Source organism: Perissodus microlepis, chromosome 19 (assembly GCF_051167445.1).
Source record: "Perissodus microlepis isolate ML-2025 ecotype Zambia chromosome 19, ASM5116744v1, whole genome shotgun sequence".
Classification (NCBI taxonomy): domain Eukaryota; kingdom Metazoa; phylum Chordata; class Actinopteri; order Cichliformes; family Cichlidae; genus Perissodus; species Perissodus microlepis.
In genome coordinates, this window is record NC_140479.1 from 22841070 (window position 1) to 22855831 (window position 14762).

The 14762-nt window shown below is 37.9% G+C and overlaps 2 protein-coding genes across 4 annotated transcripts in view; one reads left to right on the forward strand and one right to left on the reverse strand.

Annotated features, from left to right (window-relative positions):
* Positions 1-14762, forward strand: part of fancm (FA complementation group M) — a 38864-nt gene that overhangs the window by 3438 nt on the left and 20664 nt on the right. The gene's annotated exons all lie outside the window — the stretch shown is intronic.
* soul3 (heme-binding protein soul3) lies at positions 758-11414 on the reverse strand. Of its 2 annotated transcripts, none has more exons than XM_084914042.1 (5): positions 10808-11414; positions 4691-4785; positions 3351-3492; positions 3054-3237; positions 758-2923 (listed from the first exon to the last, which is right to left on the reverse strand). In XM_084914042.1, exons 1-5 carry the CDS (start codon positions 11049-11051, stop codon positions 2752-2754), a joined length of 837 nt encoding a protein of 278 aa, XP_084770168.1. In that variant the 5' UTR covers positions 11052-11414; the 3' UTR covers positions 758-2751. The 2 variants fall into 2 exon arrangements, with proteins under 2 accessions (XP_084770168.1, XP_084770167.1); XM_084914041.1 differs by having other exon boundaries at positions 758-2944.

The following is a 14762-nucleotide window of genomic DNA, read 5'->3' on the forward strand; positions in this document are numbered from 1 at the left end:
AGTCTCATCTGCAAGCTAAAAACTCTTTAAGCCTTCATGCAATTCCAGTCAGCTGGCTTTATTTCTTTTAGGCATTACACAGTGTGCTGCATTGTCCCACGAGCAGCACTATGATAGACTACTGTATACTGCCTGTGTCCTTATTTTTGGAGTGTGTAATTACTTTGCTCCAGTAACTCAACACTATGTTTGGAAATGGATTATGTCCTACATTTCAGACCTAAACAGGGTGTGACACCTTTTATTTAATATGCTTGACACCACAAAAAAGAGAGAATAGTCCCCTGGAGGTAAAATAAAAGTATAATGGGTCCTGGAAGCTATTTGCTTTGCAGCCTTAGGTTTTTCTTGGCACACCAACAGATAACACAATCTATTCCTCATGTTTTGTCTCTGCTGGCCTGCTGACTACTTTTTTTTGTTATTGAAATAATCAAACCTCTCATTTGTTGTATTTGTAATTCATAATGCGCGTGTGTGTGGTGGGGTTAATTGGTAGCATATGAAGTGATCTGACTTTTGCCCTTTCTCAGACTGTTTATTTAGACTGTACTTGGCAAGGAGTAGAGTAATTTTGTCTGCAGCTACTTTGTATCCAAACAGTTTACGTAGTAAATCTGGAGCTTTATCATCAGCTCATCTGACTCACAAGACTGGGCGTTATTTAATAAAACTAAATTCTTCATGAATATGCCAAAAGCTGCGCAGAGCTCAAGCTCCGTGTATGTCAACCTTGTAAAAACTTCACCAGAGTAGATTTGAAAAGACAGGAGACAAGCACATTTTTATTAAACAAAAAAAACTACAGTAGCTCATGTTGGTACACTTTAATTTTCACATTACATAACACTTTTGTAGAACACTAGAAAAAAAAAAAAAAGCAAAAACAAATTAAATCCAGACACTTGCAGTTACTATGTAACTAGGCTCTTAGAGGGAATACCGACCTACACGTAACATGGCTTTGCAAGAGTTTACACCCTACAGATGTCACAGAGTATCATAGCAATGCTACAATCATTTAATGCAGAATAAAGTCTTTGGATTTGGATGCACTGATGTTAACTGGTTCTTCTTGAGATTAAGACTGGGCAACCTCCCCAACCCAATACCAACTTTCTTAATTGTAATGCTCTCCGTTTCACACAATGATCATTTTTACCTTGTATTTTCCTACATAAAAAAAAAAGAAAGAAAAAAAGCTACAAATGTTCTGGTAAAAATCCTCACACTGTGATAATTTGGCCAATTCTTTACCAGGTTTATCTCACTGGAAGAGAGATTCTCTTATTTCCAGAAGAGAAAAATCCCTGTTATTGCAAACTGCAGGGTTAGCTGGGAGTTCCCAATTAACTTGTTTAATGATTTTATATTAAAATATAATGAAGAAAACCATCAATCCCTTTATAGACTCCTCTTTTGATAGAAGATGAGTTTAACTGAATCAGAATTGCGCCTTCTGTTTTTATCACATTTATATTCTCTGTTGTGTATCTCTTAACGAGTTTGCATCGTCTCTACTCAGCAGCAGTAGTATTTGCAATTGTTAGTGAATGATGACTAATACTAACAAGTAGTTTTTTGTTTATTTTTAAAGCATAAAAAGAGGTACTTGGGTAACTACTTGTGTGTGTACAAGACCTGAAACATGAGGAATGCGTTACACTGCATTATTTTCTTAAGAGAAAAGGATGTATATAATCTATAAGTACTGTATGATTGTCATTCAGCAAAAAATAAATAAATATGTATGTATATGTATGTGTGTATATATATATATATATATATATATATATATATAATCAGTGAGTGTTTCAGCATTTGGTTTGTAGAAGTGATCTGTGTGTTACCCCCTTGTCCCGTAGATTTACATTCAAGTGTAAACACACATGAACAAGTTACGTTCAAAAGTGCTTGTTTTCTAAATTAACGTCACCGTTTGTGTCAAGCTTATTTATGGTTAAAGCCACTAGTTCAGGTCAAGATGGATGCTGCAGAATCCCCTCCTAAACTTTCATCAACTGAACGCACCTAGATTGGGTTAGGTTAGTGGCCCAGGTACTGCCATGTTGTTATGGATGTTATGGATATCTAATAAATAATAATAAATATTGCACTTTTTGCTGAATATGCAGAATATGCTGTGTGACTGTTATCACAAACCTATAATCTGTAATGAAGTATGTAATCCAGAGGTAAAGTAACAGTGGATCAACTGTGGCAGAGCTGTAAATGCCTCAATAAGCAAGAGAATGATGGCGTCATTCCATAACAAGACATTGTGGCTGCGCAACAAAAAAGAAGGGAGCACAATAAGGCTGCATGTCCACCACGAAACCTGACTCCTCTGCAGATGAGCAGGCCGTTGCATGTTTCTGACACCACTTAGTGGGCTGTGTGCTTAGGAAAAGGTTGTTAGCCATCTTTAAGCAGGAGTAAATGCTACACTTCACCCTATCATCTGAGTAGTGTTCACAAGGCTATGGCAATGGTTGAGTTCAGTTCTTGTGTGCCAAATGATCTAACTAAAATGAACAGAAAGGAAAACTGACTGAGGTTGAACTTGTTGTCATTTAAAGATGAAACCAGATGGTTCTGGAGTGTTGCTAGGCTGGTGGTCATTTCAGGTAGTAGTGGTGGTGACTGACGACGATGTTGCACCTGAGGCTGTAGCTAAGCTGGGGCAGTGTTAAGGTAGTCTTTATGAGGGTTAAGGGTCAGAGGTAGGATGCCACGTAATCCTGCTCTCCCTTAGCGCCGCTCTAAAAACCAGATTTCATTCTGACGGTTGCTGTGAGCAGGGTTGGTGTAGCCGGCCACGATGAATGAGTCGTTGACACACACTCCTGGAGACTCCAGCAACTCGGCCAAGGTGCTTATCTGGTTTATGATGGTCACTTCATTGGTGGGACCGCTAAAGGCTCTGGAAGAGGGAAGGAGTGATCTATAAGTGTAAAACCAAGCACAAATTCTAACCTTAATAATCACTTACTGTAAAGTCAGTAACAAAAGGAGGGAGCTCATTTAGAAAAGTTTTTTTTTAAGCTACTAACCTCGTATATACAACAGTGGCAGGCCAGATCTCAATGACAATGTCGCTGTCGTGAGGTTGGGGGGGCTGGGCCTGGTGCTCAGTGGGAAGGTAGTAAGCCACAGTGACATCAGGGGACATTACAGAATGATTCTCATCTGTGCGCACCACTGTTACAATAGGCAGCGTCATGCCCAGATAGTCACCTACAAGTAGACAAAAGCAAAGTATCACTGTCAGGCTGATATAAGGAATAGCTTAAATCAGCTTGCCAGCCTCTAATCGTATGCGTAAAACAGTCTCTTGCTTCCGGACTCACCTAAGGAGTTGTGTTGGCAGATGTATCTCATTATCCTCATAAAGCCATAGCAAATGCTCTGTTCATACGTCTCCTCACGCATTATTATACAAGCCCAGTGACCCTTTTCATAGTGGCGTTTCTCATACAGGATCTCACCACACTGACAAAGAAAACACAGACAAAAACATAAACATCCTAGGAATACTCTGGTAGTCGGAGCAAAGGTTTTGACTGCTGTGGACACGAATGTCTGCAGATCTGCATATTTCAAGAAACCAAGTACAGTGGTTGGCCTTTTAAGCGTACATAAAAGTAGCACGTCTTGTGAATATTAAATACTTCAAATCAAAATTATTTGTTTTACCCACATTTTCTTTCCTTTTTTAAAATAAGGTTACAGGTTTTACAAAGGCAAATTATGCACTCAGGTTTCTTTTTTAATTGAGTCTTCACTAAGCTTTCCAAATAAAATTAACCTCTTATTTACTACAAAACTCCCTCAGTTCTATTCACTTGGTATTTTTTTTAAAACTTGTTCTTAAATGCATAGGAAACTTTTCTTAAGCAGGTACAACAATCTTATTTTTCTTCACTTACGGTTGTGCGATCTGTAAATCTAAAATCTACTCAAAATGACAGAATGTTTTATGCCAGGATTCAGGAAGGAAACTGGACTCTGGATGTTAGCAAAATGTGTGATTTACAAGGTGCCCAAAACTGCTCTAAGAATAGCGTGCCGTGACTGCCCTTTGTTTAACTGGAGTCTCCGGCCAAGTTTTAATTAACTAATTAACTCAAGTTAAACCAATTAGCCTATTTTATTTATACAGTCCACAAAGGACTTTAAACAGCTTTGGGTGACACGATCACTTTGACAGAAATAAAGATCTGACCCTCACACAGAGAAAACATGTACGTGACTGTAGATTGACATTTGTGTTTTTGTTTTTTATTGGATATCTGTAGAGAGTAGTCGTTTACATGTAGGATTTATTTGTACAAATCCTACATGTGTTGTAGTACAATGGGGGGGGGATTGTAATTCAGGTGTAATAATAATAATAATAATGTCAGACTTAAATATATAATTATATTTACATAAACTTGCTATGAGCTTAATCATGTTTAGGTTTATTGACAAAAACATGGCTCCACTGTATTAAGTAGTTTACAGTCTTTCTTATGTAGAGTATACTCAACTTTTTGATGGACCCTTCAAATACTTGGAGGGTATAAATGTTCCAGTCCTTTAAACTGGGTGACCTATTTGGCAGCTGCTCTCTTTTGTCATTTATGCAGAACATTAAAATGTATAGGAAGATGGTGATTATATCCAAAGTAGTAAAAGCCAGTGATACCTTCTCTTTGCGTCCAAGGAGGGTAAATGGGACCTGCTCTCTGTGACTGCGTCCTTGGTTATTGGTGCTTAGCTGTTGAATGGGTTCTGCCATATCTGTCAAACAGACAAACATAACATGTTTGTGGCAGTTTGATACACCCAACTGAGCCTGTGTACTGGGAATTCAGTAACAGGCTTTTTCTTGATACCATATTCGGCCTTCCATGCTAAGGAAATTAAAATGCATTAATACAAATGTGTATAGTCACGCAACTCCCTACTATGATGTCCAAATAGTACATATTATCTCTTGCATTGTATAAAAATGTGCAGTGTGCCCTCTTATCTGTGCGAAATGTCCTCAGTTGCAGTAATCTGTTGGCTGGCAGTGTTGTTAGTTTGAGGGAGAAAGCGCTGCCAGCTGGGAAGAGCATTGTGCCAGGATGTTGAAGAGAGTTATGTTTATTAGAGCTGATGGAAGGGAACATTGACTAAAGCTGCCCAAGGCCAGGTATAGACTGGTATTAACTGAGAGAGACTACAGCACTGGCCAATGGTTTTGAAACCTTATTCACCTGCTCTTTTACAGCACTAGTGATGCCTTGGCACTTTGCAGTATTTTATGCTCATTCATTTCATTTAGTTAATTTATTAAACAAACAGAAAATGAATTGCAAAAAACAAACAAACAAAAAAAAGACTAGTGTACACGCCGCTGATTACAACTACCAAAGGGCTACTTATCCTCAAACTTAACATCACTACAGAAATGAAGAATCAAACACCAGGCACTTAAGGTGAATCCAATTCAATCACATTTTATCACTCAATATCATGAGGGCAACAAGGTCAGAGAGATGTGTGTTATTTAGGGGATCAATTACTTGGCAACAGAGAAAGCAGACTGACGCACGTAACAGACAAAGAGTGTCTAAATATTTAGTAGGATCTCATGAAGCGCTACGCTGTGCAGTCCTGGCAAAAAGGTTTTGGCATTAGCACCACTAAATTTCTAATTAATTGCCAATAAAAGTTTTTGTAGCTTATGAAATCCTTGTTTTTCACTAGTTATGCAAAATGAAGTGGCAAAGTGCATTTTAAAACCCCCCCAAAAAACGAACTTTGTGCTGCAGCCAAAACAGCAACTGTACAGACAGGTTTCTTATTTACAAACATTACTGAGGGAACAAAAGGGAACAAAACTTCTTTGGTAGTCAGTCACCAGATTGTAATCAAAGAAAATATGCCATTTTTCAACATATGTATATATATATTTTTTATTTTTTTTGAAATTTTTTTGTTTGTTGTTTTGCAGTTTCCTCATTAAATAGTTAACCAGATTTAGGAGCAGGGACCCAGAATGAACAATAAAATGTTTTAATTTCTAAAATTTTATCTACGACAGCCTCGCCCCCACCCTCACCAACACACGTGCAGGCATGTACTGCTTGCACAATCAAGCAAACTCATCAGTTTCAATGGCAGGACTTCCAAAGCTTCTCAGTGTTGATGCAGAACAGTCAACACAAATGCTTGTTTTTGTACCTGAGCTTTCTAACCAATACAGAGCTGTAGTCACGTCCCACTTTCAGTGTGCCTCCTGTTCCACTAACCTCCATTTCACTCCCCTTGTAGTTGCCAATTGTACATACATAACAAATTGCAACTTGTTAATCAAAACTATTTCATCACTTAAACATTTGTTATAAAGCATCAGGCTGGACTCAAATGAGGATGTTTGGCTGGAAGCTAGCCTGAGCAATTAATCAAAAATTAATCAAAGCCGACAAGAACCTCTAATCGATGTAATCGTGCTCATGTCATTGTTGTTTTAGTTATTTTGGTTTTAAATTCTGTTAATATGTCCCCCTATTATGTACTGTATGTGTTGCTGGACCCTTGTCCAGTCTGTGACATGGAAACCTCATGCATTTTTGGCTTTACTAAAGATCACAGAGAAACCAAAAACACTGCACAAAAATAGTTTCAGCATCTGAAGTTAGTACTTAGTTTTTGAAGTTAATACTATCTACTAAAGTTGTTGTAACAGAAGTTACAACAGCTTTAGTACAAACTTAGTAAGACCACTGCGTGTGCCAAATCCTTCATTGTCATATTAGATAAGCTTGGAAAAACAGACATAACTACTGAATTTGTTTTGTTTTTCTTAAATTTCATTTAAATTTGTGTGATACTGTCAATCTTAAGGGACACTATGGCATGTCAGCGATCAGCTTGGTTCATTGGATAGTCACTGATGTAAAGTTAAACACACCATGCAGTGGGTGTTGAGTGAGCTCAAAGTGGCATGAACATTCATCTTGTTTACATGCTAGAAACTCTTCATCCCTCCATCACAGCTGGTTATATCTGCTCTCTTGACCTCATTTTACTCTTCAGTGAGTCAATTATCATCTTTGTCTCCAGCATGAAAATTACAGTCTAAAGGACTTTCCTGTAGTGACAGCAGGGTATCCTGAAAGAGTCGATAAAACAAACAAACAAAACCTCTAATGAAACCGGTTGCTATGGATACCAGTTACAATATATTGATCAATGATGTGTTCATTCACCAGCTGAACATTGGCCTACTGGAAAATAAGAAGTGATTAAATGGTGCCATTGGCCAAGGTTTATCCATTATGGCACATTGCTTTTGATGTCATATCTTCATAAATCTCTGTCACTGACCTCGTGTGTAACTGGCTGGAAGGTAAATGAAGAACAACAACAACACCCCCCCATGAAATATCAAAAACATCTGGTCTGTTATCAGCATCGGGAATTTTAATAATCTGGTTACTGGTCAAATTATTACTATTTTAAAACAGCAGCACTGGTCTCAGTCCCAATTAGAGCAAAGCAGTTTACTGTGGCCTAGGCTTGTCCCCTTAGTACGACAGTGAGGCCACAACCTCAGTACCAGCATAGGCAAGGTATTTAATCCCCTCTGAGTCAGAAAGGCCCAGCAAGGGATTTTGTCCTCAATTAGTGCTGCGGTCAGGGAACAGAGGGAGGAGGATGTGCCAGTCTGTTACTGGATTCCCTAAGGGCAGCCAAAGAGACAAATAGCAGATGGTTAGAAACTAAATGATTGGGTATCTAAAGGTGATAGTAGATAATTAAATTCTTTGAATTGTTATAAAATATAGTTTTCCTAAGTACATCTAATTTTCTTAAGCTCCTTGCCACTACATAATATTTAATAAAAACAATTACTTTTGTTAAATAATTTGAGTTGCACATATCCTGAAGTATAGACATGTAAACTGTACTCAGCCTAAAAGAATCCATGTATTCTGACATACAGAGGCTGAACTAATAAGAAGCCTGTGATTTGGTTTAGTGCCCCATAGGGCAGGTTTTATTGCTGTCGAGCAGGAATTAAAATGTTGAAGTTTAACTTATCTCAATAGGCTTATTGTTCAGGTCTCTGTCTCCAAGATCTGCGATCACCAGTGACTTGAAAGACTTCTGAGTACGAGACTACTGTTTTTGTTGTCGGCTCCTGCCGAGCACAACGTCTGAATTCACATGCTAAAATCAAACTTAGAAAACTACAAGTTTGCAACATTTGTTAGTAATCAGCAAAGCAGAATGAACTGAAAAAGGTAAGATTACATTTGGTTGTGGTTTTTTTTTTTTTTTTTTTTTTTTTTTTTGCATAGAGCAATTCTGAGCACGCCTGCATAAAACCCACAACCAAATGTAATGTTACCTTTTTATGTTTTAACCAGATCCAAAGGATAATGATGAAGACTGTAGTCATGGCTAAAGATTTTGGAAATGGGACCACTGCCAGAATTCATTTTTAATTTATCTGAATACAGGGTTTTGAAACTCATAAAATCCTTGTGATTGTTCTTCATTTGTGCAGCTGCCAAATTCTTTTTACGCTGTTATTAATTAGGGTTTTGTATATTAAATATTAATTGCATTTGATTTAAAAAGTGGTCAAGGCACAAACAGGAAAATTCATGGATTTCTATCAACTAAAGTTCCACAGACTTGTTGCCTTTACTGTATGTGGACAAGCCATTTTAACTTAGTCATCCTGCATTCTGAGCCAGGAAAAACCAGGCAATCCAATAGTTTTCCAAATAAAATAATGGAATGCTAATAGAATCGAGAAGACCTGATTGAATCAGTGACTAAAATAAACCGACCCTCTTTTGCCAATTTGGTGTCAGAATTAATGTTCTCAGTGGTTAATACTTTTAAGTTAAACACAAAGCAATGTTGCAACTTAAAATTACACCTAAAGACTGTATGAGGCATGTGTGTTTTGTGCCGGACATGCTATGTGAGGAACACTTTAATAGCACATTCAAATCAGACTCAGCATCTCAGTTGTTGCTTAAAACCTAAAACCATGAACAAGGCATTCTTGAGCAACCCTGATAACATTATAAACGCTTTGTAAATACATCATGCACACATAAAAACACATTTCCATATGGACCAACAACTGTGTTGTGGTCGTGAATATAGAGCACACTCCTTAGTTCATCTCTCATCCTTCTGCTCGTCTAACTGAGCGAGTAAATGAACAAGGAAATAAGAGTCCTACACCTGCATTGTTTTGTATGATTTCAAAAATCGTTGTACATATATAGCTGGTTATGTGTGTGTATCACCTTTTAACAATTGGTTTTCGGTGTTCTCTCTTTTCCAAATTTCAGGAAAAAAAGGACGTTTTTTTCTATCAGGTCCAGGTATGACTGAAATTTTTTTATTTGTGTTCATAAAGCAACGCAGGTGTACCAATGCACAAGTAAAAAAATGCACCTATCACAGCCTGTGGCTGAACAGGGCACAAGGAAACAAAACATTGTTAAGGAAATACTAGTGACTGTAAACAGAGTTGATCATTGTGGGTTAACAAAGTGCAAATCTGTTAGCTTTATTTCATGAATTCTATGTCAGACATATCACACATGTGGTTATTGTGAGGTTAAAAAAAAGGTCCATTGTGAAATCACAAATACAGTCAAGCTCATGTTATGATTCTTTGTTTTTATACTTCTGTAACCTTACCGAGTTATTCCTCTAACAGGGATATAGTGCTGAATCAAGCAAATATTATATATAAAACCCTGTTAGGCACATCTAACAGTGTGAGTGGCAAATGTGTCTTGTCTAATTTGCGAGTGTACACTTTGTATTTCCCATCTCTCTTAATCTTAACACAAACTCTAATATTACTATATTTACTACTAGATCAAACATGCTATTACTACATAAGTATTAGATTTGTTGCCCTGACCTAATACCGCTATCATAATATCACAGTGTCTATAATGTTGCAAACCAATATTATGAATATTTTGAGTTGTAAGCAGACAGATGTATATGCTGGACTGTTTTATGTGCCATACATGGTCCATGATTTTGTAGCAATAGCTGAGCCTTACACACCATTTATTTGATGTGAATAACTCACTATACTCACTGTGCCCCCTGTGCAAGAGTTAAGTGTGGCTTTACTATTGTGACAGATGGACTATTTACTCAAGTAAGCCAAAGGCATAAATCTGCAAATATTCAAGCATAAAAAGTAGTAGCCATTAAAACAACAGATTTTAAGCCCTATACACTAAATCACTTACTAGGGATCCTGGAGGCCCCATGGGCAAACTGTAGGAACCACAACTCTGTGTGCCTCCTATTGTTTTTCCCGTTTAATTACAACCCTTCTGCCCGCAAGTGTTTTTAATTTTAGCATGCATTTATTACGTTCACATTTTTAAACTAATTTACAAATTTTACAAGTTTTTTTTGTTTTTGTTTTTACGAACTAAACACATGCTTGTCTGAAATTAAGAAATGTTCTGGCTGGAACAGGTTTGTCTATGTCCCTAACCGGAATCTAGGTCAATGTACGTGGATCCTTCAACAACAAAAAAATTGAGCGCCAAAATTAAACATCCCTTTAGCTGTTGTTTTGACTTGTTTGTCGCTCTTTCTATCCCTCACATTAAAGTTTATAAAAGAAACAGGAAGAGTAGGCTACTAAAACTACGAGGCTAAAAGCCAAGGTGTATGTCAGCTACGTTGGCATGTACCTTTTTTGTTTTTAACAATTCCCCCAACATCATTTCTGTATATAAATATAGATATATATGTATATTTTCACCTTGAGAAACTTCCACTTGGTGTCCCCTCGCTACCTCCTGCCAGTAATGTAACAGGCGGTCTGGATTTTCGTCTTCCTCCATGGTCTGGCCTTCTTCTTCGAGACTCCCATTGCCAGAGTCTTCGGGCTGGTCCTCCGAGAAAGACTCCAGGTCCTCCAGTGTGATCATCCCGTGTCGGTCGGGGCCGCTACCGTCTCCACTACTAGGACCGCCGCCACTCATCTGGCAGCCACCTCGGTCCATTTTTTTCTTTGTAAAATTGCCTAGTACCTAATGAGAAAACTGTCTCAAATTAATGGGCAAAAGAATAAATGCTTAAAATCGTCCAGAACGACGATTTGCTCAAGTGCTAGTCTTCTTCCTTTTACGCGCCGCGTTGTTTTTGCTTGTCCAGATTAGGACAACCTTTACTTTATGGTCGACAAACCAGGTGCTGCTAAGCTTCACCCGATGCACATAGCCATATTTGCATAGCTGACTTATATAAGACTTAAACGACGCATTTTCTTTTACCGGGAGCACTTTGGAGCCGCTGAAAACAAAAAAGTCAACGTCTCTTTCGCTCGTGCGGAGCCGCGTGTCGTCGCCGGAGGTCAGCGCTATGTTTATAGAGATGAGGGCGGGCCGTAAAACCACGTGATCTGTGGGCTCTCACAACTCCCACCTCCTCTCCTCACACCCACCAAGACCCCCTACCCTTACATACCTCACCCAGCAGTTTACTTAGAAAGGTTTAGCTAATGGCAGCATTAAAAAAAGAAGAAGCTTTTTATAGTAATTTTCAAGTCCGTTTGTAGCTATTATTTACTAATTAAATAATTAACCTTGGAGTCTCTATGTGAAGTAGCTATGTAATTAGGCTATGTATTTGTTGTTTGCTTGTCAAATAAGCTGCAAGCAATTTCCCCCTATTTTCAGTTAATTCTAAAATTGTTTTCTTGCTTAATTACAGAGTTCTTTCTATAATTTATCTTGTAGTCCCCTAAGGACATGGTCACAGCATGTAGCTTGATTGTGACTGACCATGACATCAATAATTTCAATTACAGTAATTGTATTAAAACAGAGCAAAGCCGGGAATTCTTTCATTTGAGAAGCTGACATTTTAACTGACCTTTTAGGAAGAGAAGATGCATTTCTAGCATACTGTTGTTCTTTTTATTTTTTATAAAATGTATTCCTTTCACTTTAAATTATACTATTCTCTTATTTCAGTTACATCTTGATTTGGTTACATTTTGGTTATTTTTTATGTACATATACATTTTTTAGTTAAAACCTATGTCTCCCCTTTTCTATTAATCAGTCAGAAAAAATGCTTTCTAGATTGGTATTTAAAATGTTCTACTTGTGTAATAAACTTCCATTCACTGTCAGCTTAAAGGATCATATATTTTAATGTATTTTTCTGTCACAGTAACAGCTTTGCATTTCATTATTGTGTATTTTTTTGCATCCAAATGCTTAAAGAAGTTAATGACATCCTTGACCTTAAGAACACAATTTTTCGGCCTGCATTTACATCTCTACAGCCCGTTTATTTAAAGTAAGCTATAAAACCTATAAAAGAGTGATAAAAATGTATTTTAAATAGTAATCAGTTCTTTTCTTTGCTAGATCTTTTTAATAATTATTCTTAATCTGTAGTCTTTCGACAGATTTTTTTTTTTATTCCCAGGCAGTGGATTATAAGCACACGTGAACTTGTGCGCTAGGGGACTTACTAGGCAGGATTTCCTCTGATCTGTGTCACTGCAACAGCCAGCCACCATGCTGCACCCTTCAACAGGCACGTAGAGAGGATATTATATAATCTACTATAGTTGGTGTGGGAGGGTCTGTGTAAATACACTGAAAGACACACCTACAATGCTCTACAAGGAGGGAGTGGGGGGACCCATGGCCCCTCCATGGCTGTGCCTTTCCACCTACACAATCACTAGTTTTGTCTTTTCCCTTAAGTCTCTTCATTATAAGCCATCACAGACAGATATGGATTCACAACAGCAGCCTTGTAGCAGCAGTCGCCTCATCAGCTGTCACATGGTTAACCATACTGAAGTGTGTACTCTTCATTTAGCAGCTGGTTCTTTTCTCTTTAGACTTATTCAGAAGTGTCAGTGATACTAAGGCAGCTTTACTATGCACACAAAAATACAGACACAGAACTCTTGACACACAGACACACAAACACACCATGAAGACCTCCTCGTTGTTTACATGACAAAGTGAGAGTTCAGTTTAGTACAGGTTATGTTATTAATAGCTGCCTATAGACAGACTTTTGACCGATTCCTCACGTCACTTAGCTCCATGGCTCTCAACCAATCAGCTGCTGGAACCCACAGAGCATGCTCATTGAGATTGTCAACTACATTATTGTCAATTGGGCCAAGCTCTTTTTCGCTAGCACTAGATAAATCAAAGTGCAATGTCTACACCATCTTTATATTACTATCCTTTAGAAAACATTTATTTCAGATAGCATTTGCCTTATGATCAAGTTGCTAAATGTACATATGAAAATATATTTTAAGTTTGCATTCCCAGTTTCCACATTTAAATCAGAAAATGCAAATCAACACCTTAACCTTTACCTCCAAAGTAATTCTTTCAGCAAAGTAAATCACTGGATACCCTTGGAAACAAACTAGTGCTGACACTAATCATAAACTGAGGCCAGGGTTTGCATTGATTTCTACACAAGAGGAGGTATAAATAATCAGACATATTCCTTTCAGAGTAGACACTTTTCTTTCAGCACATTCTGTTATTTCACTTCACATTCCAGGCAGCCTAAAACAGTGACCTCACTAATCTGGTTCTGAGTAATCTCATAATCTGGACCTGACCGCTGTGTACACATTTCCACACTGAGCTCCACCTGTCAGCCTACAAGCTGGTTGCTGCTAGCGATCCTTTCTCTTGACATGTAAAATAATAAAAAAAATATCTTATAAGTAAGAAAGGGACACACAGCAGCTACAGTAAGAGGTGCAGACACAACTTTGTTCTTCACTATCTTTACATTGATTGAAAATCAGTGGAATGTCATGAATGACTAGGATTGTTGTCGACACTAAATTTAATTGCAATCAATAAGTTCTTCAAGCATCTATGGTGGATGCATAGATGAAGTAAGAAAATTATCATACCTTCTAGTGATTCTAAAAAGTTCTGAGGAAAAACATCTGAGCTTTTAGCTTCTGACATTAAGCCTGCATTGTCGGAAACCCCATGTTTTGTGTTCATCTGTCATTTTGCTCATCATCTTGCAGACGATATACTAATATATATCAGTAAATGAAAAAAAGGGGAAAAGGCTGTAAAACTGTTTTATCCCCAGAGTGTTTGTTCATATAAACAAGCAAATCCATCCTTGTCATATTGCAGGTAGATTTCATTGTAACCATTAATAGAAATGCCTACAGCATTTTTGCTGCCCATCTGTACTCAGTACTACATTGAACATTGAGTACTACCTGAACTGTGCAATTATATCTCCATCCAGCACCCATTTTGGAATTTTGATTTAGCTGTAACCACCTCACCTAATTGAGGTGGTTAATTGAGCTTAATAAGAAAAAAATCCTGTGTGACATACATTTTGTGAAACTAATATCTATCTATCTATCTATACATACACACACACATTAATAATAATAATAATGGATATAGCGCTTTTCAAGGCACCCAAAGCACTTTACAATGCCACTATTTATTCACTCTCGCATTCACACACTGGTGGAGGCAAGCTACGGTTGTAGCCACAGCTGCCCAGTCTGGGCAGACTGACAGAAGCGAGGCTGCCATATCGCGCCATCGGCCCCTCTGGCCAATACCAGTAGGCGATAGGGTAAAGTGTCTGACACAACGACCAGGACAGAGAGCCCGGGGATCGAACCGGTTACAGATACGCTTCCCAACCCCCTGAGCCACGGTCAGTGCATATTA

Bases quoted from the DNA above. Each gene is read 5' to 3' on its own strand.
- soul3 (XM_084914041.1), bottom strand. From the start codon at position 11,051: ATGGACCGAGGTGGCTGCCAGATGAGTGGCGGCGGTCCTAGTAGTGGA. The intron at 4,786-10,807 runs GTGAAAATATAC...TCTGTTTGACAG, and splicing joins CCAAGTGGAAGTTTCTCAAG to ATATGGCAGAACCCATTCAA. The intron at 3,238-3,350 runs GTGAGTCCGGAA...GTCTACTTGTAG, and splicing joins CTGCCAACACAACTCCTTAG to GTGACTATCTGGGCATGACG.